The sequence below is a fragment of the Podarcis muralis genome, chromosome 11 (assembly GCF_964188315.1).
Source record: "Podarcis muralis chromosome 11, rPodMur119.hap1.1, whole genome shotgun sequence".
Classification (NCBI taxonomy): domain Eukaryota; kingdom Metazoa; phylum Chordata; class Lepidosauria; order Squamata; family Lacertidae; genus Podarcis; species Podarcis muralis.
The window spans coordinates 36,110,214-36,137,315 of NC_135665.1; the positions used below are offsets into that span (position 1 = coordinate 36,110,214).

The 27,102-nt window shown below is 43.7% G+C and overlaps 1 protein-coding gene across 4 annotated transcripts in view; it reads left to right on the plus strand.

Annotated features, from left to right (window-relative positions):
- Nucleotides 1–1,936: 1,936 nt before the first annotated feature.
- Nucleotides 1,937–27,102, plus strand: part of OCLN (occludin) — a 32,125-nt gene continuing 6,959 nt past the window's right edge. Inside the window, exons 1-6 of one of the 4 annotated variants that reach the window (XM_077936275.1) lie at nt 1,937–1,960; nt 6,442–6,530; nt 12,141–12,843; nt 14,733–14,891; nt 22,802–22,941; nt 26,507–26,701. In XM_077936275.1, the coding sequence (XP_077792401.1) occupies nt 6,481–6,530; nt 12,141–12,843; nt 14,733–14,891; nt 22,802–22,941; nt 26,507–26,701 (1,247 nt within the window). In that variant the 5' untranslated portion in view covers nt 1,937–1,960; nt 6,442–6,480. Of the gene's footprint in view, nt 1,961–2,722; nt 2,861–3,109; nt 3,270–6,441; nt 6,531–12,140; nt 12,844–14,732; nt 14,892–22,801; nt 22,942–26,506; nt 26,702–27,102 lie in introns of those variants that run through there. The other 3 variants (XM_028748443.2, XM_028748441.2, XM_028748442.2) reach the window with 3 other exon arrangements.

Consider the following 27,102-nt stretch of genomic DNA (forward strand, 5'->3'; position numbering starts at 1 on the left):
CTAATCATGCCCTGCCCCCCACCCCCAATGTCTCTCACCGCCAACAAAAACTAATAAATGAATAGAAATAGAACCTACCCATGTGACACTGACACAAAAACCTTACACATACACTATGTAGATGAATGAAAGTTCTCCCCCCACCCCGCGCTCTCTCCCCACCCCTTTCTTCTCCTCCAACTTTATACTGTCTAACACCAGTGTCTCACACAGAATATGAATTATCTGTAGAAATAACTCTATGAGCTGAAAGCATAGATGCCGTACGTACTTTTGTAACCCAATAAAAATTAACAAAAATGTTTTTTTAATTAAAAAAAAAGCTTTGCCTTCTTCTGGAGACCTTTGATCTAGTTTGGAGACACTCCCTTGAGGCTGACCTTTTCTCCTCTCCCTGTCTGTTTACTGAACTGGGAATAAACTCTGCTAAACAGAATGCATTTTATTTCGAAGTACGCTTGCATCAGATTGTTCTGTAATGTTTATAAATATGCAAAACATGATTATACATGCTAATTACACCATAAAAAATACTGTTTATGCTGTTAAAACTAAAATAAGTTTAGATTTCATGGGGGTAAAGGTTGTATCCAAATCTGTGTGAGTCGTGTTCCACTCATGCAGTGGAACTTCCCTTTCCTCTCCTCACAGGTCTCCAAAATCTGCTATGGAGGATCGCCCAACTCTCTGGGGCAGATTTTGAGCATGTGCAGAGGGCTGCACAGGAGAGGAGAGTTCCAGTGTGCAAGTGATCAGAATAGCAATGTTGGCTACAACAACACACAATATTGCATATATTTAAATAAATAGATAAATAAAACCACCCTCCTCACGAAAACCCAGAAAAATTGCTTTTCTGAAGATTTTACATCATAGAGCAGGACTTTTTTATGGGCATGTAAAATTCTCCCTGATGAAGCTCAAACTCCCATTTCCTGATTCCCAACTTCATGGCCATTCAGTGAAACATTAAAAGTTGTTGCTATCAGTATGTGTCTGTGGCTACCCTTGTTGTGTGTCCTGGCTGCTTTGTTTTGGCTGCTTGGCAAAAAGAAAAAAGAAAACAAAAAGTATTTCACTCTCTGTGTCTGAAGGGAATTGGAGTCCAAAACTTCAGGAGGCTCCAGGATGGGGAAAGGTTATGTAAACAGGATTGAGCTGGATGGCTCTTTGGTCTGTATGAGTGCACAATGGAGCTTCCCATGTTCCTCTCTAGAGTCTATACCCCCTGCAGATTTGTACTGAATCTTCTAATTGTGCACATTTCTCTCATTCTGAAGACTTTCTAAACATTTTAGCATGTTGGTTTTGTGGTTGTATGCCAAGGCCTTCCCACCAACTGGTATATGAGTGCTTTTCAATGAGAAAAATAACACTTCTGTCAACAAAACAAGGTGTTCAGCAACATATACATAAGTGGCTGGCTCACCATCACCTTTGGCACATCATGGAAATAAACATCTCCAGAAAACTCTGTGGTTCTCTAGTCCCAAAACATATTACATCTATCGCTGAGACAGGAACACTTTAACTGATAACTTATCTCATGGAATCACTGGGTAACAATTATACATAACAACTTCCTCTTTCTACACTCCCGCTCATTTAATCACACCCACTGTCGATTCTGTAAGTTCTGAAAAACAACATGTTATGAGTTTGGGGTGGGGGTGGGCGGGCAGTAGGCTGTAGGTGGGGACCCTTCTATTGCTTGGGCCCCTCCTCTAATTCTTGGAATAGCCAGGCAGCCTGGTAGAGCCTGCTAAGTATGGGTCCTTAAGGGAACAAAGGAAGTGGCTCTGTGCCTCCTTCAGTTGTCTATTAGTTAGAAAGACAAAAGCCCAAAGTGGAGAGTTGAGTTATGTGAGCTACAAGCTGGAAGAAAAGGTGCAAACTGGAAAGGGAGAGAGAGAGAGGAAGAGAGAGAAGACATGCCTGGTCTCTGCTGGGATCCAAGGCTGTATGGGAGAAGCAAGACTTTCTTGGGGTGTTAATGCTTTGAACCCCTCCATCGTGGATTCAGGTTGTATATTATGTGTAAACAAACATATATCATAAAGACAACACAGTCGCCACTGTCCCTCATTCCAAACCCCAGTGGCTGGGGAAACCCAGCCGGATGGGCGGGATGTAAATAATAAATTATTATTTATTATTTACTTCCCCAGCCACTAGGGTTTGGTTTCCTTGGAATGAGGGACAGTGGAAACTGTGTTGAATAAACGTGAATAACTTGAATAAAATATTGGGGGGGGGGGAGGCAAGTAAGCCCTGTGTCGCATAATCAATCACAAGATGTGCATATGCACACTATTTGAATGACAATGCTCATTAACTGGGGGGAGGGACAGGCAGACCCCCTCAAATATTTTATGGGTGGGTGAAGGCCCCTAGGAGTTGGCTCCTATTGTTCTAAACGTCTTAGTTTTTTAAAATGCCAGTTGTTTAAATGGTCTTTTTTGTGGACATGTTTTGTTTGGTGTTTCGTGGACATGTTTCTATTTGACCATCATGTAACAACTCCGAACTTAAGAGAGTCAGGACAATTACCCAACACCTGAGTGAGGGAAAAAGCAGCCTCTCTCCCTCCCTCCGTCCCCCCCACCCCCTCTCAGGTATGTGAGCGATTCCTCGCAAGAACACCTGGTTTCAAGGACGCCAGGATGACGCGGCAGCCTCGGCGAAGTTCACCCCACCTGGGTAAGCGCGTCGAGGCACTTTTTGTGTGCCAGTCTCGTCCCGGCATCCCGAACGAGACGCCGAGAGCGGAGCTCCTCTTCCTCCCGACGGAGCCTTGTCCCTTTAAATGCGCTCTCTCCCCTCCAAGCGCTTGCAGGAACAACCTGTTTGCCGCCGGCAGGTGAGTATCAGGTGAAGAGGTCACATCCCCGCGCGCGGCATTCCCGCTCTACTACTCCCTTGGCCATTCCGGGGCCCCATTCCGGGCCCCGCCCCCGGGCTAGGAGAGGGAAGGCGCTGGGCCAATGGGATTGCGCCGTGCGCGCATTCCGAGCCTCTCATTCCCGAGCGAGCCTGGCTGGTTTCGAGGGAGCGGGGAACTCCTCACCCCGCCCCTCCCTTTCAAGCCCCCAGGTGTGCCGGCAGTGCGCATGCTCTGCTCGGGTGTGGCGCTCACCCGCTCTCTCTTGGCTACGGGGAGGAGGAGGCGGAGTTGGAGGAAGAGATGCGAGTTCTTGAGGGGAGAGCGCAGCAGGTTGCACTTCAGCGGCGAGCCAAGGTGAGCTTTTCTTTGGCGGGGAGCTGTTTGGGTGAGTCCAAAACGTGAGAGGTGTAGACTTTTTCAAGAGGGGGGTGCCGGGGGCGGGGGGGAGACGATACTCTGAATGACTTTGCTCAGGCTTAGGTGGGATATCTCGTTTATGCTTGCGAGTCCCAAGCCAGGGCTTAAGATGTGTGGCTGCGTGGGCTGAGATTGTGAGGTTAACCCCAATCGCTCTGGATGGAGCCAGCTCTTTCAGGTTACCCGGAGTTGGCTGTTGTGAGGGAGCTTTATTTTGTGGTGGGAGGGGGGGGGAAGAAAGGGGGAGACAGCCATGCTTCTCTAGTCCCCCCCCCGCTCCACTTCCCCCTTAAAACTTTACAGGACGCTTATCCGAAACTTAAAACTTTACAGGACACTCATTTGCGATTCTTTCCTCCAGGCGGCTGAGATTTAATTTTCCTCCATATAACTGAGATTTAATTTCTTGCCTCTTCGTCGTTCTCATGCAAAGTCTGCGGTCGTTATCGAGATATATTAATTTATCGACCCTGAACTTGATTTTGGTTAAGTGGCATGAATGTTGTTGGTCTAATATGATTTGCTCAAAGACACGTCCAGTTTTAAATGAACACTGCTCATCGACCAGGTGCTTAAGCCCTCCTGATCCTCACGAATTCTTGTTTGCTCTTTTGTCTATCATTTAGGAATTAGCTTTCTTTCACTCTGAGCCTTGTTTCTTGAAAGTGTGGTTGTAAACAAGGCAGTGAGTCTGGCAGGTCTTTAGAGCCCTAGGTGGCAAACTTTTATACTGTTTTCTAAATTCAAAGCCTAATCTCACTTACCTGGGAGTAATTTACCTGTTGATTTCAATAGGATTTCTGAGTAGACATGGTTAGGATTACTGTTAATCTGTAGGAATTAATATGGAATTTTACACTGGCTAAAGCACATTAAAATCCACTCTTCCCTCCCTGCTATTTCATTGTTCTCTGCTCCAATTCAGTTTTATCTCGACTGTGAGGGCATCTTTTTAAATAGGTGGCCTGAGGGCATAAATGATTTTCTTCAATTGTTTGCCTTTTCTATTCTCTCATTTCCTAAGGCTGTAATTCTATGCACACTTTTATTTAAGTGTAAATCCCTATGAATCCAATGGGTCTTGTTTCTTTGCAAATGTCTGTAGGGTTGTGCTGCGAGTTTGTTATGTTGAAGAACATGCTTTAATTGGTTTTCACTATACAGTAGATGGGTTCATGTTAAAGGCTACTGGTTCTGTATGCCAAGCAGAGAACTAGGACACTCTGGTAAGTTAGAGGACTCCTGCAAGTGCGTCATCAAGCATTGCACGTTCTGAACAATGCACTGGGAGGTTGGATAAGTTTGACGTCTTGGCCAAGGGTGGACTCTGATCAGTCAGAAGCTTGGAAACTGGTTTCACACAGACTTGTTACAGAATTAAATAATAGCATGTGTAAGTGCAGGCTGGTAGAATGGGTTGAAATTGTAATCATTATCAGTGTTGAGAGCTGGTTGAAGTTTTTCCAATTTTGTGCAAAGATATGGCACACAGTTTTAGTTAACAAAATGAATACAGTATATTTTTAAAAGGGGGTTTTCTCATTCATGCATGTTGTTTTCCAGTACATTCCTAAATTAAGAGTGCAATTGCTTCAGAATGTGGGACTGCAATTAGGTGGAATATTATAGTAATATGTGTATATATCACATTTTTCAAGTTGCATAGATCGATAGCCAGAACACACAGCAGGTGGATCTGCTTCGCTTGCTTTGTATGTATGTTTGTTAAGCCAAATGTGATTTTGTTTGTTGGACTTTCCAGTGTCCTGGAATAGGTTTGTTCAGAAGTTAATCCCATTTAGTTCAATGGAGCCTGCTCCCTGGGAAGTGTGTTTTGGATTGTAGCATAAATCATGAAATGTAGGGATGATCTGAGCATAGATCATGTTTGCAAATGTTCATGTTTAAAAACTGAAGAGAGCTCGGTCCTACATTTATAATATAGCAATGTGGAATGTTAAAAAGAAATACTGGTGTGGCATTATATAGAGAACACAAATGCCCCTGATCCATCACATAAAACATATAAAGTGTGTGGTTTGCTTTTTAACCATAATATGCAAACAGCTTGGAAGTGCCCACAACTTGAGTGCTTTCTTTACATTCCCCTCTTTGTCCAGACAGGAGCAACAACTTACAAACCACAAGCCTTGGGCTAGCATGACATGACTGTTGTTTTTCCCAAACAAACCATGATAACATCATGGTGAATTTAGAGAGAAGCAAACAAGAATCTCTGGTTCAAACTTCAGGGTAAGCCAGAGCTTGTGGTTTGTTGTCCCAGCTGGCCAGAGTGAGTTGTGAAATGGAAGTGCATAATAATCTGTATGGACAAGCCTGCAACTCATGAACAGTATGGTTTAAACCAACCATGCACCATAGCTTAACATTACATGAAAACACTGCCATTGAGTGTGTGTGTAGATCTGCCATCTCACCTAAAATAAACAAGGGAGCTGCTGTCTGGGAGCAAGATAAAAGGATGTATCTATAAAAGTTTGAATTGGATTGAAGAGTATTGACCAAATCTATTTTCAATAGATGGAATCAATTTAATTGTATTAAAAGGAATGAGGAAGCTAATTATGAGAATTGGAGGGTGGGTGCCTCAGTTTATATTGTATCCATAAGCTGCAGTCCTGTGCATACTTATATAGGTGCAAGACCATTTACCAAGTAAAACATACTTCCTTGTAAACACACTTGGGATTTCCTGTAAATTTACGGTAGATGGAACATAAATAGTTGCTCCAGTATCATACATGGTAAACAGGGATGGTACTTGCATGTGCGTGTGTGTCCACATAGTCCCCTCATGCTGCTGAAATTAGGCTTTAAGGAAGCATTGTAGCTGATATAATTGGTTGCAGAGCATGGTTTGTTATGGGGTGTGTTTGTGTGCCTGTGATGGTTTCACCAATTTGTAAATGTGCTTGCGGGCCAAAAAATGTGGCGACCCCTTATAGAACATAAATCATTCCGTCTCTGCTGTCTACATCTACTTTGCTGAAAAGAGTTGTCCCGTTATTGTAATTTAGAAACTTGCCACTCCATATTTGTGTGTATAACTATTGATGGTTTGGTTATGGTTGACTTAATATTCTAAGCTGAGTTTCTTTTCCCCCCATTTCTTCTTATAGATTTAAATTCTTGCAGCTAAACAGTCCAGAGCTTCCACTATGTCATCGAGGCCATTTGAAAGTCCGCCGCCTTATCGACCCGATGAATTGTAAATATCTGTTTTTCTTTTCTCCGTGCTAGTTCAAATTATTGTTGATAACTAGTGTACACTGTTAAAGATAAGAATTCTGGCAGCTCCCAACATTAATTGTATAAACAGTAGATGCAGTTTATGCTAGCTACTTTGTTACTAAAACAATACATATTTTGAAAATTAAATTATATAATGGTTGTAAACCATAAAGCAGACACCATTTTAAAGCTCAACATAGGTACTCTATGTGTGTGGACGTACACTTACTATTGAGAATCAAGGGCATAAGGGGGGTAGACTATCCTGCCCCTGCTATAAATTGTACAGCCTTAGAATAGAGAGAGCATTGTTAAATCCACTGTATATATGGAGAGATTTCAAAATGGTTGTGACAGTACAATGGTGGGAGAGGTTAGCTGCTTGATGGGGAAAATAAGTTTCCTTAGCAAGCAGGTTTGTGGATAGCAAACTAAGGTCTTGCTGAAACTCATGGTTCTCTTCCTTTCCATTTCCTCTTCACAACAACGCTGTGAGGTAGGTTAGGCTAAGAGATGGTAACTGGCCCAAGGTCACCCAGTGAGCTGCATGACTGAAAGGGGATTTGAACCCTGGTCTCCCAGGTCATAGTTCAACATTCTAACCATTATGTCATGCAACTGAGTGGCTTTTTTTAAAGAACAACAACAGTACACTCTAGCTACAGAATGCATCTAGCCCATCCGCTTCAGATTGGCTTATCCAATCATCCCTCTTCTTAAAACATGGCTTAAGTTTGGTAGAAGGCTGCTGGGATGCAAATATAATCTGTGCAGATCTGTTAGCCCACAGTACTTAGGAATTGTGACCATGAGGTGGAAATAAATTCTGTGTTTAAATCTGGTAAGACTTGTCTCCATGTTAGGTGCTTAAGGTCAAGGAGTCGTTGCTTAACGTGATAACAGTACTGTTGATCTTTGCTGTTTCTGCATATTGTGACTGGTGAAGGTTTCAACACCTGCACTTTTTGTGTTTAAAAACATGTATGTTTTCTGGCAGGAGATACCGTATTTTTCGGACTATTGGACGCACCGGTCCATAGGACGCACCTAGATTTGGGGGGGAAATAAAGGCAAAAAAATTTATTCCCCCCCCCCCGCCAGGCGCGGGGCTGGGGCGGGGAAGCCCGAGCTTCCCCCTCCCCCAGAACGGGACCCAGAGCCATGCCGAAGCTGCGCGCAGCTTTGGCATCGCTCTGGGAGCTTGCGGGGCTGGGGGAGGAGGAAGCCTTCCGCCAGCCTCCAAACCATGTCGGGAGACAGCGGGATGGCGCGCTGCGCCTCTCCCGCTGTCCCCCGAGTTTGCGGGGCTGGGCCAGCCTTCTAACCAAGTCGGGGGACAGCGGGAAGGGCGCGCTGCGCCCCTGCCGCTGTCTCCCGAGTTTGCGGGGCTGGCGACGGGGAGGAGCAGGCTTCTCCCCCCGCCAGCCTTCTAGACAAGTCGGGGGACAGCGGGAAAGGCGCGCTGCGCCTCTCCCGCTGTCCCCCGAGTTTGCGGGGCTGGCAACGGGGAGGAGCAGGCTTCTCCCCCCCCAGCCTTCTAGCCAAGTCGGGGGACAGCGGGAAGGGCGCGCTGCGCCTCTCCCGCTGTCCCCCGAGCTTGTGGGGCTGGCGGTGGGGCTCTCCTGAAGCCTGGAGGTTGTGGGGCTGGTGGGGGGGAGAAGCAGGCTTGCTTCTCCCACCCCCAGCCTCCAGATCAGGTCGGGGAATAGCGGGATGGCGGAGCGCCGCCATCCCGCTATTCCACGACCTGATCTGGAGGTTGTGGGGCTGGGGGGGGGGAGAAGCAGGCTTGCTTCTCCCACCCCCAGCCTCCAGATCAGGTCGGGGAATAGCGGGATGGCGGAGCGCCGCCATCCCGCTATTCCCCGACCTGATCTGGAAGTTGTGGGGCTGGGGGGGGGGGGAGAAGCAGGCTTGCTCCTCCCACCCCCAGCCTCCAGATCAGGTCGGGGAATAGCGGGATGGCGGAGCGCCGCCATCCCGCTATTCCCCGACCTGATCTGGAGGTTGTGGGGATGGTGGGGGGGAGAAGCAGGCTTGCTTCTCTCACCCCCAGCCTCCAGATCAGGTCGGGGAATAGCGGGATGGCGGAGCGCCGCCATCCCGCTATTTCCCGACCTGATCTGGAGGTTGTGGGGCTGGGGGGGGGGGAGAAGCAGGCTTGCTCCTCCCACCCCCAGCCTCCAGATCAGGTCGGGGAATAGCGGGATGGCGGCGCTTCGCCATCCCCCTATCCCCCGAGCTTGTGGGGCTGGGGGGGGAGAAGCAGGCTTGCTTCTCCCCCCGCCAGCCTCCAGATCAGGTCGGGGAATAGCGGGGTGGCGGCTCTGCGCCTCCCCGCTGTCCCCAGCTTTTGGGTGCAGGCTGCTGCCCGCAAGCCTTGCGAGCCCGCGGGACATCCCGCCGGGCTTGCAAGACTTGGGATAGCTTCCTGAAGCCTGGAGAGCGAGAGGGGTCGGTGCGCACGGACCCCTCTCGCTCTCCAGGCTTCAGCAAAAGCCTGCATTCGCACCATAGGACGCACACACATTTCCCCTTCATTTTTGGAGGGGAAAAAGTGCGTCCTATAGTGCGAAAAATACGGTATTTACTGAATAACTGAATATTTAATAATGTGCAAAGAATTGTCTGCTTTCCAGCCTTGTGAGCTGAAGGTTTGACTGTACTTTCCTACTGACTGGAATGTTTCATTGGAAATGGCTGGCAAAAGTACCATTTACTTACTGACATAGAGGAAGTTCATGGGGGAAGGATGGTTTTTCTGTGCTGATTGTGATAGCATGTGTCAGCCTCCCACAATCTGGGGAACCTTGAGTGTTTACTGGGGCTGATGGGTTTCCCAAACACCTGGACTGCACTTGGTCAGGAAAGGGTGGTCCACAGAGGCCTTTGTTTTCTTGCCCACATGAGTGACTGGGAAGATTCATCAAATCCTGGTTCTATGTTATTGGAAGGGACTAGTTGGGAAATGTGTCTGACCAGTCTTCAGCTACTACAGTTTGGTAATGTGATGCTTTTCTCAAGCCAGTGCAATGACGTCATTAAGCCCGTGATGGCATTCCTATGGGCATGCTTGTTCCTACAGGTCATTCCAACCTGTGGGCTTTGCCTCTCATAAACTTAAATACAGAATGAACTTCACATTGGTATTATGGCTGAAGATGTCTGCTTCTTTTAGAAAGCATCCAGCTTCCCTCCCAAATACCACCCTACCCGTTATGTGAATCTAATGCACCATTGAATCTAATGTGCACCCTAATTTTTGCGACGTAATTTGTTCAAAAAAGGTGCACGTTACATTTGAGCAGATACGGTAATGGATTTTCACTTGCTACAGAGATGACAATGGGATGATCTGTGGGACAGATTTTTTTATAACAGGTTTTTATAAAATTCTGAAAGATTGTAATCCTCATTAATGAAAGGTCTTTTGCCATATTTTTGTTAGAAGGTGCTTTTTGTGGTTGTTTCTCTCTCTGCAATAGTGTTAAAGAATAGATGTTAGAAAATTCAGTATAAATGGCTTTTCAGTATTTTTAAAGCTAATGCAGGTGAACGTTGTCACAAGATACAAAACTCACGCCATGTCAATTATAAAATTGTTTTGTGGCATTTTAGAGGTTGCTTTCATTTTTAAAATAAAGTAGGAAAGGGTAAGCACCTGTTCCTGCATTTAAAAAGGGACAGTACTTTCTCATTCCCCAACCACTTTGAGGCATTTTGCATTCAAGTAGTATATAACTTGTATGAAATAAAATACATTTTGGGGTTTTTAACTCACTCACACATACAATATACAATTAATCTGTCTTACCTGAAAGAGTTTATTGCACCCATACCTGTGTTCATAAATGTGGGAGGGGAAATCTCTTTCCTCTGCCCCACAACCCACTTGTAGTCTTATTATGGGCAGAAAAATGCCACTTGTCGTACTTTGTATTCAGTTACATGTGCTCAAATGTAAAACCAACAGGCAGAAAATCCATCCATGACATGTGGAGGACTCTACCCTTCTGCAAGCAGCTGTCCAGCTGTGTGCTCCCAACTCTTTCTGCTCAGCACTAATCAGCCCCACTTTGCAGCACTATGGAGTGCCCAGCATGGGAACTCCTGTTGCCCTCCAGCCCATGCCACTTATAGGGAGATGGTGAACACCTGTTCTGTGGAACAGACAGCAGCAGAGGCTCAAGCACCAAGAGGTGTGCTGGAGAGGGAGAAGGAAGCTTGATTCCAAGAGGTAGGAGAGGTTACTGAAATGAAACTACAGAGCTGTGTGGGTGGAGGGGAGAGGAAGGTGCAGCAGGGGCCCACTCCCCATAAGCTCAGAAGCAGGGTTGGGGGTGATCTGAATGGTGTTGTGCCCCATCAGAGATGTTCATTTCATCCTGCTCCTTTTCCAGCATTTAGAAAGGGCCCAGTATGCAAGGAGCCATCACCACTGTTTACTGCAAGGTGCATGTGTACACACATACAGCCCCTACTCCACCCCATCCCAGTCAGTTTTGGCTAGTCAGGCAGCAGCAACTTACGGCTGAGCACAACTAAGTTATGTAAGGTTTTAGAAAGTGGGTCAGACTCACCCTCTGCAGAGTCCTTTGAACATGCAGCTGGAATGGGAGATGGATGCCAACCCTTGTGCAGTCTCTTGCTTGCCATATACAGTGGTGCCTCGCAAGACGAAATTAATTCGTTCCGCGAGTTTTGTCGTCTTGCGATTTTTTTCGTCTTGCGAAGCACGGTGTCGGGAAAGTTTTGGAAAAGCTTCAAAAATCACCAAAGTCTTAAAAAACCTCAAAAAAGGCTACCACACCGCGTTCTATGAGTTGCTCCTCGAAGTCAAGTCGCAACTGTATTAACGGTGTTAAGAAAAAGGAAACAAACTTGCAAGACGTTTCCGTCTTGCGAAGCAAGCCCATAGGGAAAATCGTCTTGCGAAGCAGCTCAAAAAACAAAAAACCCTTTCGTCTAGCGAGTTTTTTGTCTTGCGAGGCATTCATCTTGCGAGGTACCACTGTATTGAGTGTAGTGTCAGACAAAGACCCTGTCTTCCAAGGGTAGGATTCGGACAACAAATTTTGGATTGACTACTAAGGCCAGTCAAAGTTTGTGAAACGCTGTACAGAATACATGCATACCATATAATGTGTATTTCAAACATGGCAGATGTAATTCTTTATTGTAATTGACAAGTGTAAACAGTTTAATTATTACTTGCTGATGTTTAATTTTAGTGTTTACTATTGGATTCTAATGCATTATTGCATACTACTTTATTTGGTATAAGTTTATTTTAAACAACTTTTTGTGACTTTGTATATAAGATCTGGTTGTTACTATTTATGTTGGATGTTTTATTATTACTTTTGTGTGTGTTGGAAGCTACCCAGAGTGGCTGGGTAACCCAGCCAGATGGGCGAGGTATAAATAAAATAATAATAATAATAATAATAATAATTAATAATAATAATGCTGTATGCTGTTATAAAAGACAGTAATTAAATGGTTTTCAGAGGTATATAGGGAAATTAATATTTCATATTTTAATAGCGGTTCATAACAAGGCGTGTGTTTTTTTGGATTTTTGCAGCAAACCTTCACACTATGTACCAAGCAATAATGCGTATGGTGGTGAATTCCATTCTCAGCCAATGTACTCTCAGCCTGCATATTCCTACTATCCGGAAGAGGAAGTTCAACACTTCTACAAATGGTCCTCCCCTCCAGGAATAATCAAGATCATGTCGGTTCTCATAATAGTGATGTCCATTGGCATCTTTGCATGTGTTGCATCCACGTTGGCTTGGGACATGGATATGTATGGAACTGGCCTGGGAACTGGCCTGGGAACTGGTATGGGAACTGGCTATGGCTATGGTATGGGATCTGGCTACGGCTATGGTAGTTCCTTTGGTGGCTTTGGAAGTTCTTATGGCTATGGCTATGGAGGAAATTATATTGATCCACGAGGAGCAAAAGGCTTCATCATTGCAATGGCAGCTTTTTGCTTTATTGCTGGATTAGTGGTTTTTGTAACGGGCGTTACCAAGACTAGCATAGCCAGGTCAAGGATGTATTACCTCCTCCTGATAATAGGAAGCTCCATCTTCCTCTTTTTGATATTTATTGCGGCCATTGTATATACACTAGCAGTGAACCCAACTGCACAAGCTTCTGGATCGATGTACTACAATCAGATTTATGCCATGTGCAGCTCCTTTTACTCTCCTACAAACACTGGAGTCTTTGTGAATCAGTACTTGTATCACTACTGTGTGGTGGAACCTCAGGAGGTATGTAGATGCGATAATTAAGAAATTCAAAATGCAAAATACTAGTTGTATTTCAGTCCTGAATCAAATGTGTGCTGAATAATGCTAAAACTAGTTTTGTAATTGAGCTATTATTGATTAGCTTATACTGGTGGCTATTTAGTTAACCTTGGGCAGCTTTTGCAAGAATGTGATTATTCTCTCTTTTTTTAATACTGTCTATACTGCTCTAGAGAGGATTCAGATGATTAATTGGAGGCCTAGACCTAGTGAGTAGGGGTTATCCTATGTAGATTCAGGGTTTCAACATGGCTTGACTGGTTTTATTTACTGGAGTCGCATTGCACCTCTAAATCTTGAGTTCAGATCTATGTATCCTGGTTTAAGCTCTACTTGAATTATTGAAACACTTGTTAGGAAGCAGCTGGAGCCTACAAACCCTGCTAATCCCTTTAGCTGTTCCTTTTATGGGTTTGTCTATGTTGATCCTTAATTGAATAACCTGTGCTAGCTGTCCTGGGCAATTATGTTCATGGACAGTAACTCAACTCTGCAGACATATTGAATGGTCTTGGAGAAATTTCAATTCTCCATTTGTTTGTTTGTTTAAAAAAATCAATCGGTCATCACCTAGGATTTTTGCAAAAATCTCAAGGGGATTAATAAAAATAATTTTAAGTGAAAGTATGGGGATGCTAAAGAGCTGCAGTCATATTTTTTTGATTGCAAGAATGCAATTATTTGCTTCTGCCCAAGGAAGTTAAAGGCTAAGCATGAAAGGTTTTGCTCAAATCCCTCTCCCACTCCCCCCTGGCAACAGCCTGATCTTAAAACATTTTTTCTCACAAGAAAGTTCTGCTCAGCCTTGCCTTCCAATTAAGAAAATTTTGCAGAAGTGAATGTGAAGGAAATGGCTCTTTGTTTCTTTTCTGCCCTACGATACACAAAAGTAGGCTGAAGGCTGAAATAAAGATGGGCCCCTATCATGGGGAGCTAGTTCAGGACTGGCAGAACAGGAGCCAACCAATCAAAGTATGAGCTTATGTCAGATGACCTCCCCCCAAATATTTGAGAATTGCTTCTTGCAGTAGCCGACAAGTCGCTGCTGCTTACCAGGAGGAAGAATTGTGAGGGGCACAACAGCAGCAATGTTAGCACGGTGCAAACACACCAGCAGGAGCACTTCTGTAGCTCCACTGGTGCTGCCACCTTGCCCCTCCCACTGTTCTCCTGAGAAACAGGGTGAGTGCCTCTGCTCCACCATGCCATCTGCAACTGGTTTCTTGCATTGCTGTTGATAATTGGGAACCTGTTCCTGAGCACAAAAAAGACTTTTTAAAAAGATCACATGTATTCATATACTGTGGATTTTGCCAGTAAAGCACAGGCAGGTGTGGATTCATACTTCTCAGTTAATGAGATTGCCCTAGGACACCTTATTTTTAAGCACTAGGTTCACCTAATTGAGCTAAGCATTTCTTTTTTTTAAAAGACTGTTAGAAAGGCAGGTATCTCTAAATTATCCTTTACCTTTCATTATTCCTTTCTTAATCCTATGAAAGTCTGAGTTTCTGGATATAGAGTATATCAAGTTTGAGGAATGGCTTGCCTAAATAAGTGTAAGGAATTTCTACCTGCATTGAGATCCTGAGTAATTTACGATGCACTTTGCGTACCAAGTCCTGTCATAATCAGTTTTTGCAACAATCTTATGAGGTGGGCCACCATTTTAACTATTCTGTTAAGTGCAGTTAAGTAACCATGGCTAAAAGATTAAGTTGCTTAAGACCAATGTGTTTCTGTCTCATTGTTACTTGTAGTTTTGAAAGGAATAGATAGTCAAATTTAAGACTTATCTTTGTTCTGATTTGTTGCATTTTAAAACTCCTATTGATCTGTTCCTTTCCTAGGCTATTGCCATTGTATTGGCCTTCCTCCTTGTTGTAGCTTTTGCCATAATAATATTCTTTGCAGCAAGAACCCGAAGTAAAATGAATTACTATGGCAAAGTGAATATCCTGTGGGACCACGTAAAAAGTTATGAAGAGGCTCCCAATGTAGAAGAATGGGTAAGTTATGTTTTAATATTTTATTTTGAAATTTTTGTCTTCAATAATTGTGAGCCTGCATTAAAGATTATATACGTGCATTAGTGACTACAATTCTGAAGAATCATTAAGTTTAGTGATTATATGAAGTTGTGTTTTTTTTAAACCCACCTCCTAAGCATTATTTCTTGAGGCAGCAGGGTTCATTCTTGATAGGAGTCTAGGGAAGACAACCCATTTTTATCTCTTTGTTGCACAATGCTTGTGCTGGATAGGTTTGTAGCATGTAAAATTGCAGTTTGCACTCAGAATGAACAACTAAATGAGTTGTTCACTACAGGTGTGGTGTGTTCTGGGCAGAGAAAAAATATCCCAGGTCATATACAGTCCAGAATTGGCCCTTGGATTGTGTTTTGCTTGTGCTGTTTACAAAGTCTAAATGCTCTTTTGGAATATAAATACTAAGAATTTTCAATGTAACTTCAGGTAATTTGAGAGGTGGTAGTACAACATTTGAGATAACGATGCAAATGTTATAAATGCAAGGCTGAGCATTTAAAATACCTGCACTGTAATATAAAAAGCAACCCACCTCCTTATGCTGGAGGTGCTTAATTAACTAGGAAAATGACTCAGTTTAATGCTTGCTCTTTTATGAGTACAGTATTCACTGTGCACTTTGATATTTTATGACTTGCACATGACACGGAGTTCGTTTGTCCTTTATCCATCAGGCCAGTGTAAAGGGACTGACTGCTTCATATAGTGCCTTACATGATATGAAGCAAATGTTTCGGTGAGACAGTTTCGGGGCGTGTTCTTTACTAGCTAATGAACTTGTTTACTCATGTTTCACTCTGCCAGGGGAAGCGCGGGTGAAAAAAAAAACCCTGAGCCAAATAACAAATCCCAGTGAATAACTATACAGTACCTGTAGCTTTTTGTCTTTACCAGAGATCAGATATCCCAAGTAGAAAATTATGGCTAACTTCTGATATTTGAGGTGGCTTTTTGTGAAGAACTACATTAACACTTTAGAGGAAATCTCTTCTGTTTTAATGCCGGGGGAGTTCTGAGGTTCACTTATATGTAACTGAAATTTTTTTAGAATGGCACTTTGTTCAGGTGCACCCAGAAAATCCACAGTGTGCAATTTAGAATTATCCAGATAAAGTACTAAATACTCATGGAGCCTTTTATACTGCATGTTCCAAGCTCTGCAACTTGTTACAGCCTAGGACTGTGGCTGACCAGAGTTATTAATAGATCAAGCAGAAAGTAGTGGGATTGGATGTATATTGCCTTTTAGATGTCCTGGAAATGGTCAAGGTCAACCATGACTTAAGAGAGTAACGTATTAGCAACACTGCTCATTCATGCTTAACCAGATGTGGCTGACTTATGGTCCTCTAGATCAGTGTTTCCCAACCTTGGGCCTCCAGCTGTTTTTGAACTACAATTCCCATCATCCCTGACCACTGGTCTTGCTAGCTAGGGATGATGGGAGTTGTAGTCCAAAAACAGCTGGAGGCCCAAGGTTGGGAAACACTGCTCTAGATATTGCTCAAGTAAAACTCATATTAGCCGCAGTCATAATTACAAGTGAAAAGGAATGAGGGGAGTTCAGCAACATCTGAGACAACAGGTTAGCCATCTCCAAAAACTATGAAAACCTGTCATAGTTACTGTTGTCGAGTAGTATATTCAATGGCTTATCTAGCACTTGGTATATCCAAGTTGTAAAGCCAGGTTAGGTGGGCTGTCACAGCTTTTAGAGTGCACATGAAAACACTTTTATATCACCATACTTCAAATGGTAATTAGTTGTAGCATTCTCTCATTTTGTGGCGGGGGGGGGGGATTTTTTTTTTTTAAAAAAGTCTTCCTCTTCACACTTTGTAATGTAGTCGTACCTTGGAAGTCAAACAGAATCCGTTCCAGGGGTCTGTTCGACTTCCAAAACGTTCGAAAACCAAATCGCAGCTTCTCATTGGCTGCAGGAAGCTCCTGCAGCCAATCAGAAGCCATAGAAGCCCTGTCAGATGTTCGGGTTCTGAAATAACATTCACAAACCGGAACAATCACTTCCGGGTTTGCGGCGTTTAGGAGGCAAAACGTCTGAGTTCCAGGGCGTTCGGGATCCGAGGTACCACGGTAAAGGTAAAGGACCCCTGACAGTTAAGTCCAGTTGCAGATGACTCTGGGGTTGCGGCGCTCATCTTTCTTTACAGGCCGAGGGAGCTGGCGTTTGTCCGCAGACAGTTTTCCAGGTCATGTGGCCAGCATGACTAAGCCACTTCTGGCACAATGGAACACCGAAACCAGAGCAGTGCATGGAAACACCATTTACCTTCCCGCTGGAGCGGTACCTATTTATCTACTTGCACTGTTTGGCATGATTTCAAACTGCTAGGTTGGCAGGAGCTGGGACCGAGCAACGGGAGCTCACTCTGTGGTGGGGATTCGAACCGCCAACCTTCTGATCGGCAAGCCCAAGAGGCTCAGTGGTTTAGACCACAACGCCACCCGTGTCCCTAACCATTGTACAATATATCAACCTAAAATGAAATACATGATTAGGTTTCTGAGATACATGGATGAGTGTTTGGATACATCCACATGTCAGAAAACCGATAACCTACCTTTTACTTTGGCATATGCTGATATTCACCTAGTTTTGGCAGTAATTATAAACTAGACGTGCAGGGGAATGAGGGTACCAAGCTTCCCGGGACTTGCATAACATTCCTCTGTGCAGGATGTACCATGTGCAGTGACTCCACCAATACTGGGCCAGTTTCTGTAATGGCAAACCATGGTTTTGCGTTGCATGAGCAAGCCTCAGGCTTGCATGCACCCTCCCCTTTTTTCCATGTTCCACTTAATAAGTTGCTTTCAGGATTGCAGCCAATCATGACTTGCTTTTGCATATTTAACAGCAAACTATATTTGCCATAACTCAGGAAGTGTCAGGGAGAGGTGTGAGCATATATGTAAATACAGGCTTCATTCCTGCATTGCTAAACCATAGTTTGTCTTGTATATTTATTGAATTGATGGGATCAGCAGGACTTCCGGAGTTGATTATTCAGTGCCTCGGTGTCTTACCACAACCATTATATATGTCCTCAGGCTTACTTTACACAGTAAATAGACAAACTTGGGTTTACAACCAAGCATATTCTCAACTGGGAGTTGCAGCCAATCATGGATGATACATGTGTTTGCATTCAGACTTCATATTTTAGGTGTGCCCTTTTAAATATAATGCGAACCACCATACTCTGGTATCTGCCTGTTCTTCATCACTCTTTAAAACTAGAGGTCATGCATGGATTTCAGTTATGCCAAACAAGAGGATGCTCTTATAACTTAGGGAAATAGTCTTGTTTACCATGATTTGCACGTTCTCTTTTCTTTTATGCCGTAGTTCCCACAAGAATCCTGCTTCCAGCTAACATGCTAATATGTGCAATCACTTTAGGTGAATTTAGGCAGTTGAAAATTTTCTAGTCTCCGCCATAGGGAAAATCGTTTGGTTCTCATGTAGTACTGATTCTTTACATGCTGGGTCAACAAACCAGCTAAACTAAATAAGTGAGTTCCTTTGACCTTAAGTCAATAGGATGAAATTTGTGCCATTCCAGTTCTCAGGGTTAAATGGTTACTGGAGCTATTCCTTGAAAAAAGGTTGTTGTGTTAATTGGACAGCTATCTTTCGTTTGTGGTGTGTGGAAAGTAGATTAAGTTTGAAAAGAATACAATGACTGGGTACATAAGTGAAAATAGTGCTTTCCTAGAAACATTAGTAAAGAAAGAGCTGTAGCTCCATGATGGAGCCACCCGCCTTACATTCAGACTGTCTTACATTCAGACTGCAGAAGGCTCTTCGCAAGCCCTGCATAGGAGGTCCCAACAATCATCATCTGGCATCATTGTGATATCAGGTGATTGACCAGTGAGTGACTCTACCCATCTCTCTCCTTTGCCCCACAAGGGGAGAGATAAGGAGCAGATTTTGTCCAGCACACTTAGTCTACTTGGTAATGATGGCCAGAATGGGGAATTCCTTGCTCAGCATAATCCACTTAGTCCGTACTCTGTTGAATTCCAATGTAGGCAGACCACCTTTTCCAGCTTGGTTTTTGTTTTTCTTTCCTCTGGTGTCCTGCATTATGCATTGCCACTGTTTTGGCTTTGTTATTGTATATGCCTTTAAAAAAACCAACAGCATTAATCACCTTTAACACGGTGTGTCCAAGGTAGAGAGAAAGAATAAGAAATTCAGTATAAATTAAAATGAGTATGAGCTGTCCTCCAGCACTGTTAGTGTTTTGTAAAGATGAAATTATTTCATCTGGAATGTCGTACTTCTCCCCCTCCTTTTCCCTCTTAAGTTTTCTGTGCTCTGGAAAACATAGCTGACAAAGCTATGCTATGGCTGTGAAGAGATGTAGGCTTTCAGCAACTCTGTATGAAGTTTTAAACCTCTGGAGAACTTGGAGCCAAAAGCTTTTTGTCATATTAGTTCTACATAGAGCAAACTGTGGAAGAATGCCATTTTTTTTTGGGGGGGGGGAAATACCTTTCCCCTTAAACACTCTTAACAAATATCCATGTAAAGTTTGAAAAACCAGTCAAACTGCTCTTTTCCTCCCTCCTTCCTCTGCCCAAAAGAGATCGTGAGGTGAAGACACATAGCACTCCATATCTAATACTGAATATCAGATGGAATTTGAGAAGAAAGTAGTTCCTTTGTGAAAGTAGTTACACCCAGCCTCTTGGATGGGGTTGTTGTTGGTATCCCTCTGTCTCGAGAGACAATGGATTGCACCTCAAGGGGTGAAGGCAAACTGCTGTGTTAGTAGCATGGAAGTGACCTTCCTGAGGTGCAAGCCTGGGTAGTGTGTATGGAGGTCTTGGGCTGCCCAGATGACAAGACCCCCCCCCCCTCGACCGCGCTGATGTGGTCCAAAGGAGCAACAACAACAACAAATTTTATTATTTGTACTTCACCCATCTGACTGGGTTGCCATAGCCACTCTGGGCAGATTCCAACAAATATAAAAGCATAATAACATCAGGCATGTGCTTCCCTATGCATTTGGCACCAGCTCGGCTGCAAGGGGCACTGGAAGGAGGTGTACAAGGCGCCACCTTAGGGACTCCACTCCGAATTTCTGTAAGGTTTACTCCTTTGCCTTTTCTTCTCCCAAGGCAGTGGAGGTTTAGACTGTATATTCACAGAACAAATGTCTGTGCACACTGTTTCACAAAATCCTGGGATTAGAACCATGGTGCTTTCTAGTGTGGTATCCAGATACTGGCCGGGAATATTTTGCCCCATTGGTTAAACTGCAAATCACTGCAGCCCCATGCAGCTTTGAAGCCAGTATGAATTTGATAAAACCCTGTAACTCAGGGGTGGAAAATATCAGCCTGTGTATCAGCCAGATGTAGCCCCAGGATCCTCCTCATCTGCATCATAAGCATCCCCTTCTTGCTGCACCCCTGCCCTCCAGCTATCAGGCTTGAAAAAAAGCCTTCATTTATATACAATTGTCCCCTGGGGTGGCCATTGTAAACCTTTCCTTCCCCAGCCAGGACCCCCTGTGCTGCAATTAGGCTTGAAAGACTTCCAAACAACAGAAGCCTAATTGTGGTGTAGGAGAGGGGCTTTCTCTCCCCGCCCCCGCCCTCCAGGCAGAGCTTGGGAGGAGAGTTAACCCTTCATTCCCCAACTGTGATCCCAGAAAATCCCTGCTTGCAGGTAGGCGTGAAATAAGGTTTCCTTTCCATGCTAATTGTTGTTAGAAGTTTGGGGTTTGTTGTAAAGTAACAAACCCCAAACTTCTAACACATTTTAAAAGCACTCTTTTAAAAAAGCATGTGTGAGCAGGGGGTGGGGTAGCCACACCCCACTTTTGGCATGCAGCCCTCCTCCCCCAAGTTAGACAACAGGAAATGCAGCTTTTGAGCTGAAGAAGGCTCCTCGCCAATACTTAGCCATCAGAGCTGCTCTTGTGGTCAGAGCTGCTCCAATCCATGCAGAGAAATTTCTTAAAAGAGAAGTACGTGTGTTCTGTGTCTCTTGATATGAGTGGTGCACTCCATATGTAACTTCTGCCCCACCTCAGAATGGCACGACTGGAATTATTTAGCAAGATGCCACAGCCAGGGTGACTGCCCCCACCCACACTGTTTTTATATCATGGTGCCATATAGTTAGAATTGTTTTTACAAATTCTGCCACCTTGGGCTGAACATTCCAGAGCCTGGGTGATTTGTTCATGCATCAGTCTGGAAACTGACCTGGATCACTCTGGATTGATATCCTGGGTCTTGCCTTCAGCCAGCATGCCTGGGGGTCGGAGCCGCCTCATGGGAAGCTCTTTGAACTGAGAAGTTGGCTGATAAGAGAGCCAGTCACTCAAGGGAGAGGCACTTGGATTCTGCTCTGGGCAGCCTGCTTTGGGTGAGGTCAGTGAGGGTGTAGAGAGCTGAGCCTTTTTTGGGGAATGCATTCCCCAGAGTGGGCTGCCTGGCTCCCTTGGTGATAGCTTGTTGCTGACAGGTGAAATTGTGGCTCTGGTTGAAAGCTTTTTCTACTGGCTGATTTGGTTTGTGTGTTTAAGCTTGCTTAAGCTTTTAATTAGCCAGTTATGTTTTGATGTCTGAGTTATTCCTGGACTGCTGTGTTTGTTTGTTTGTTTTTCATTTTAGTGCGATAGTTGTTTATATTGATTTTTTTTAATGAACCTTAATGTTACCATGTGTGCATTTCATCACCTGCTGTTGTTCTACAGCAGAGAAGGTGACTAAATGCCTGTATTTTCCTGATGAGTCAAGAAGGGGATTCCCCAGTTGGAAGCTCCCGGGTGTTCTTGGTGTGGGATACTGGGAATTCTCAGGCTCCAACAGGCATGTAAAAGTCGCTGCAATAGGTCCAATTCAAGTAAACAGTTGAGGTAGCAGGAACCGGTACAACGAGTCCTGCTAGAACAATGGGTCACCCCCCCATCTCCTACCCCTGGGCACCCGGGCTCCCCCCAAAACAGCTCTGGGAGAACCTCAGAACAGTACACAAGGGGCAGGGAATAGTATTTGTCCTAGTAAGCAGAAATTCTTGTGCTGACGAGCAGACATAATAGGGAGATGTTGAATTCAAGTTCAGCATTTGTTCCGGTTGTAGTCCCGTGTGTGAGGGGCTCTTGAGAATAACTTATAGAAAGGTGTCTCATCTCGGATCTCTTCACCTGTGGGTCAGACTAAGAAGACATGATCACTGTGTACCCCATTCTGCAAGTCTCACTTGCACATTGCTATATGCACCAAAGAAGGGACAGGAATGTGCATTACCTGTTTGGTTTTCCCACCCCAGTAACCCCCCAAACCCCTGTTCAGGAAGCTGTCACCTGCACACGCACAACATCTGTTGAACTGTGGTTTAAGTTAGTAAATTGGATGGAAGCTGGTATGAGGCATTAAACAGCAGTATTTCTCAAACCCTTACAGGATAGATATTCATAGTGGCTAATGTCATGCATACACAGTTTCAGACAGCAGCAATGGGAGCGCACTGGAGCCAGAGTGAATCTGTACAAAGCCTTATTCTCAACATGCACATTTGAGGCAGGCTTCGTTTGGTGCGAAATTTTGGCATTTGAAAAACTTCATAATTCTCCCTTGAGTGTAGTTGCTTATTATAACCTCTTTGGGCAGAGAGAGCTGGCAGGCAACCTATTCTTTAGTGGTGCATTGTGGGTTCAGCCCTCTACTGTGGAGTCTAATCCTTTCTTTAAATACCCATTTTGTGCCATGTAAGAATCTGAAATGCAGCCAATTAAAAGCCAAGAGAAGTATTCTACTCTGAGATGACGGTGTCCTGTTCAGTGTTACGTGTTTATCTTAACACATGTATGTCCTTCCAGGTGAAGAACATAAATCCGGAGCCAGCAATACCTACCCCTGTAGCTGACTATACAGATCGAGTGGCCAGTTCTGTGGGTTACTCAGTTTCTGAAGTTCCTGTACAACAGATCTATAATGACAATAGCTACAGAGCTACTCCGTAAGTATAAATGTTCCTGCTTTTTTTCCTACTTGAATGGACACAATGCAATAGAAAGACCACACAGGATCAATATTAAGCAATTCAAAGCAGGTTGTGATATCATTTTCTCCTGCCCCCCCCCCCTTTCGGAACATTAATCAGTTACTAAGATTCCTGTTGACAAAACTGTAACACTGACCTGCAGTTGAAAGGGGTGGGGTGCAGTAACAGCGGCAGATTCAGGGGAGTGCGACTGGTTCACCTGCACTGGGTGCTGAATTTTGGTATTACGCAGGGTCCTACTGAAATTTGAAAGCCCAAATTCTGACACTGGCAGTGATCCCAGGATCTGAATTACACCTTTGTTTGGATCATGGGTTAGTTTAGGTGAACAGCTGGCAGATAGGTGTAGCTAAGTTGAGGATGGGGTGAAGGGTTAATTCTCCAGAAGGAAGGGATAAAGAAATGTATCACTGCTGCTCTGTTGTCTTTAAATGTAATGGTTTTATGGTTATTATATGGGTTAGGTGATTCTTTTAAGCTTTTCTTATGTGAAGTGCTCCAGACTAGAGGGGATAGGAAAACTTCAATAAATAAATAACTCTTGGATCTGACCTGTCCAGAGAGTTAAGAGACTAGGGTGTTTGAAAAAAAAGAAAAAAGCATACTGTTGATCTTCATCTCGTAGCTACTTATCACTTTGTCATATACAGGATTTATTTGTTACAGTGTTCATCTGGGATGTGCATAGCTTTGTTTTTTCTTTTCAATATTCTGAGGTAAAAGCAAGGCTGATGCCTGAGTGGGTATACTTTTCAAGGTATGCAGACCTAACAATAAAAGTGCAAATATTTTATAAAATGTAGAATGTCCACATTCACACTTACACAACCTGAGGGAACGAACACAGGCCCTGTGCTTTTAAGAGCGTAGTTTCATGGTTACACTGTTGTTTACTTTTCATGTGTGTCCTCCACTGTTTAATAAGTATTTGGATAAGGATAACCAATCCGCATTTTGATAACCTAGGAAGTAAACATACACTTACAGTCCTCTGGAAGTAAGTCTCGCTGAGTTCTGTGGGACTTGTTGTCAGATAAGGGCATAGGATTGCAGACTTAGTCCCTTGGGTGTATTGTTCTTTCACTGTTGCACCCTGCATTTCACAGCATTTTGTAAGGGAATTTATGATGAAAACAATAACATAAAGCCAACACCTAGAAACATTAAAGCAGAACTAAGAATCCTAACTCTAGGGATTTTTAAAGAATGAGCAGTACTATCCTATCTTCCTTCATGCATCTTGTAAATACTGAACAGCCTTTTTAAAAAAAACTTCTCCCAAGTCCTTGGGTGTGTAGAATTTTTTTTAAAGCTTTTAATCAAGAGCCAATATCAACTTAGGGGTGTGTTGGGAGAACGTTAAGCATAGTGATTTGAAAGAATCATGTTATCCTCTGGGCTTGTAGAGGTTGCTTGAAGAGATTGCTCTTCTTGTAATATTCTCTGGCTCCATTGTTTAGAAAACTGACTTGCCTTCTATGATTGGCTTCCATTGCCCACTTGCTCATCAAGCGTTCCTTACATCAGGTAGCATGCCCTCCAGATGTTTTGGACTAGAACTCCCACCAACCCTAGCAAGCATGGCTAATGGCCAGGAATTAATGGGAAGTGCAGTCTATAACATCTGGAGCGCATCATATCGGCTGCCACTGCCTTAGGTGATGTATTGGTGGTTTATCATTACTTTGCCCCCATGTATCATCTTTTAGTTGGGTTCAAGAGGAACTGGTGATCAGAAAGTATGTCGTTCATCCAGCTTGCCTTTGTACCTTCAGAACTATGTTTTGTCTGGAAGATAGCCATAGTTGAACTTGTTAGTTATTCTGTTTATGAATGAACATAATGGAATAAGGACAGTCCTTGCATACATATTACATGAAATAGCGCTGTAATGAATGGTTGTCAAAGGTTGATGGCCATGTTTTGAGAGGTGCAGCAACACCATCCTGCTTGCAAATTTAGCTCACAAGTGACGATTTCATAATGTTCTCAGTCTCTATTGAATGAAATAAAAACACTGCATTCATTGGGCGGGGGCAGGCAGGGCGGCTTGTCACATTAGTGGCATTCAGAAGTTTCACAACCATGTCTTAACCTAGAATGTGTAAGTCCCTCGGTCATCTGGGGTCTAATTGCAGAAAATAAATTGACCAGGGGGTGGGGCTAATATTTTTATCGCCATGCATTGGAAAGTGTTCTACCAGCCCAATCAATTTTGTTTGTAGCTTAGAGTTGGGCAGGGATCACCCTTGAGCAGATGGAAGAAGATGTGTTCCCCACCACCTTCAAGCTAGAAAGGAAGGCTATGTTGCTAAAACACTCATCATGGCATGGCAGGCAAACCAGCTAGAGAGGAAGGTTTGGGGCATCTGTTTGACTGGTGCTCAAGCCACCTCAACTAGTCCCTGCTAAAACAAACTCCTGTTCTCTTATCCCAGCTCCCCCAAAATAGAGCTGGAAATTGTGCCTGACCTCCCATGGAGGCACTGCATAAGGTCAATTACTACAGCTGCAACTCTATGCCTGTTAACCTAGGAGGAAGACCCAATGAATGCAACGAGACTGACTTTCAAATAAATTTATCCAGGATTACACTGAAAGCAAAAGGCAGGGTCCTAGAAACCACACTATTTTGGCTATCAGGGTCAGCCAAAATGTTCCTGACCCAAGATGTGCCACTCTTGTTTTGTCACTTAAAGACTAAGTTAAATGTAAACCACCTTCAATAATGGCTGAACACAAGTCTCAGGGTGGTTTACATAATTAAAAATAAGTTTTGTTATGGATATTTGTCTGACCCTCTCCAAAACTGCCCCCAACTATGGCTATAGCAGGGAGGGTCAGAACCATATTATGTGAGCCATGTTGAGAGGGGCTTTCAATATTAAAAAAGACATGACAAAACAGAAGATGGTGAGGGAAACTAAGGCAGGGTGTATTGTATATCTGGTAGTTTCACTTGCACATACTGAGGTTTCCTTGCAGAAGGATCTGAGGACTGTTGTGTGTGTGCCAAAGGAAACAATAATTAATATCGTTTTGTCTTAGATTCTTGAAGTCAACTGTTTTCTGTAAATGGCAGGGAGATTAAATGTGTACAACTTGCAGAAGGCTGGGATACTTAAAGTTAAGGAACAGTCAAGCAAATGTGTCCAACATTTTATTTCATTAAGTTCAATGCATAGGTCCCTTTTGTTCCTATTTTAATCATGAGTTTACTAAAGCTGAACAGTAACTCTGAGCCCTTAGAATTACAGGGGTTACTCTGATTAACATTTCTAGAGAAGGATACCAGCTTATGCTACAGAACAGAAAGTATCTGGCATGACTTTGCCGACTTTGTTACCTGCTGCATTAGTCTACCTGACTTCGTACAACAGCTCTTAGACAATAACGTCATTTTGTGTGATGAAGAAAATAAACTTAACATTGGGAAGCCTAGCATTAACAACCAGCAGTCTTTATTTTGTCTCTCTTAATATCTGCTCAGTGGAAATGAATTGTTCTTGTTTTGTAACAGGATACCTGAAGTGAATTTAACAAAGAGCCCAATGCCACCTCAGTATGCCAACACTAGCAGTTACAATGGGTCAGCTAAGGAGCCAGCACAAAAAGGAAGAGCAGGAAGAGTAAAGAGAACCTACACCGACAACTATGATGCAGATTACACCACTGGAGGAGAGTCTTGTGATGAACTGGAGGAGGACTGGGACAGGTATGGACAATTCCATAAAACTTGGGCATTGGTACCATGTTAATGGCAGCCTGGTTGTAGAGCATCAGTACAGAGAACCCCACTTATTCTAACACAAGTTGATGCAGGTTACCATGAGGCTTTAACAGGTTGTGTATGTTATGAATGACACTGGGATACAGCCTCCTACCAACACTCACTCTCTAGGTTTCCACTAGCATAAATGGAAACTGGATATTAAATTCAGAAGTTGATGTCACCTACTTGTTAGTAAAAAGCTAGTATTTTGGCAGGGAAAATAGAAGTGCAGTGCCTTTCCTACTATTGATGGAAGCATCACTGTGTTTGAATACAAGTATTTTACATGAATGTGATGGATTGAAAAATTAGTTGCTGTAGCTTCTGTGTGTTACCTACCTATT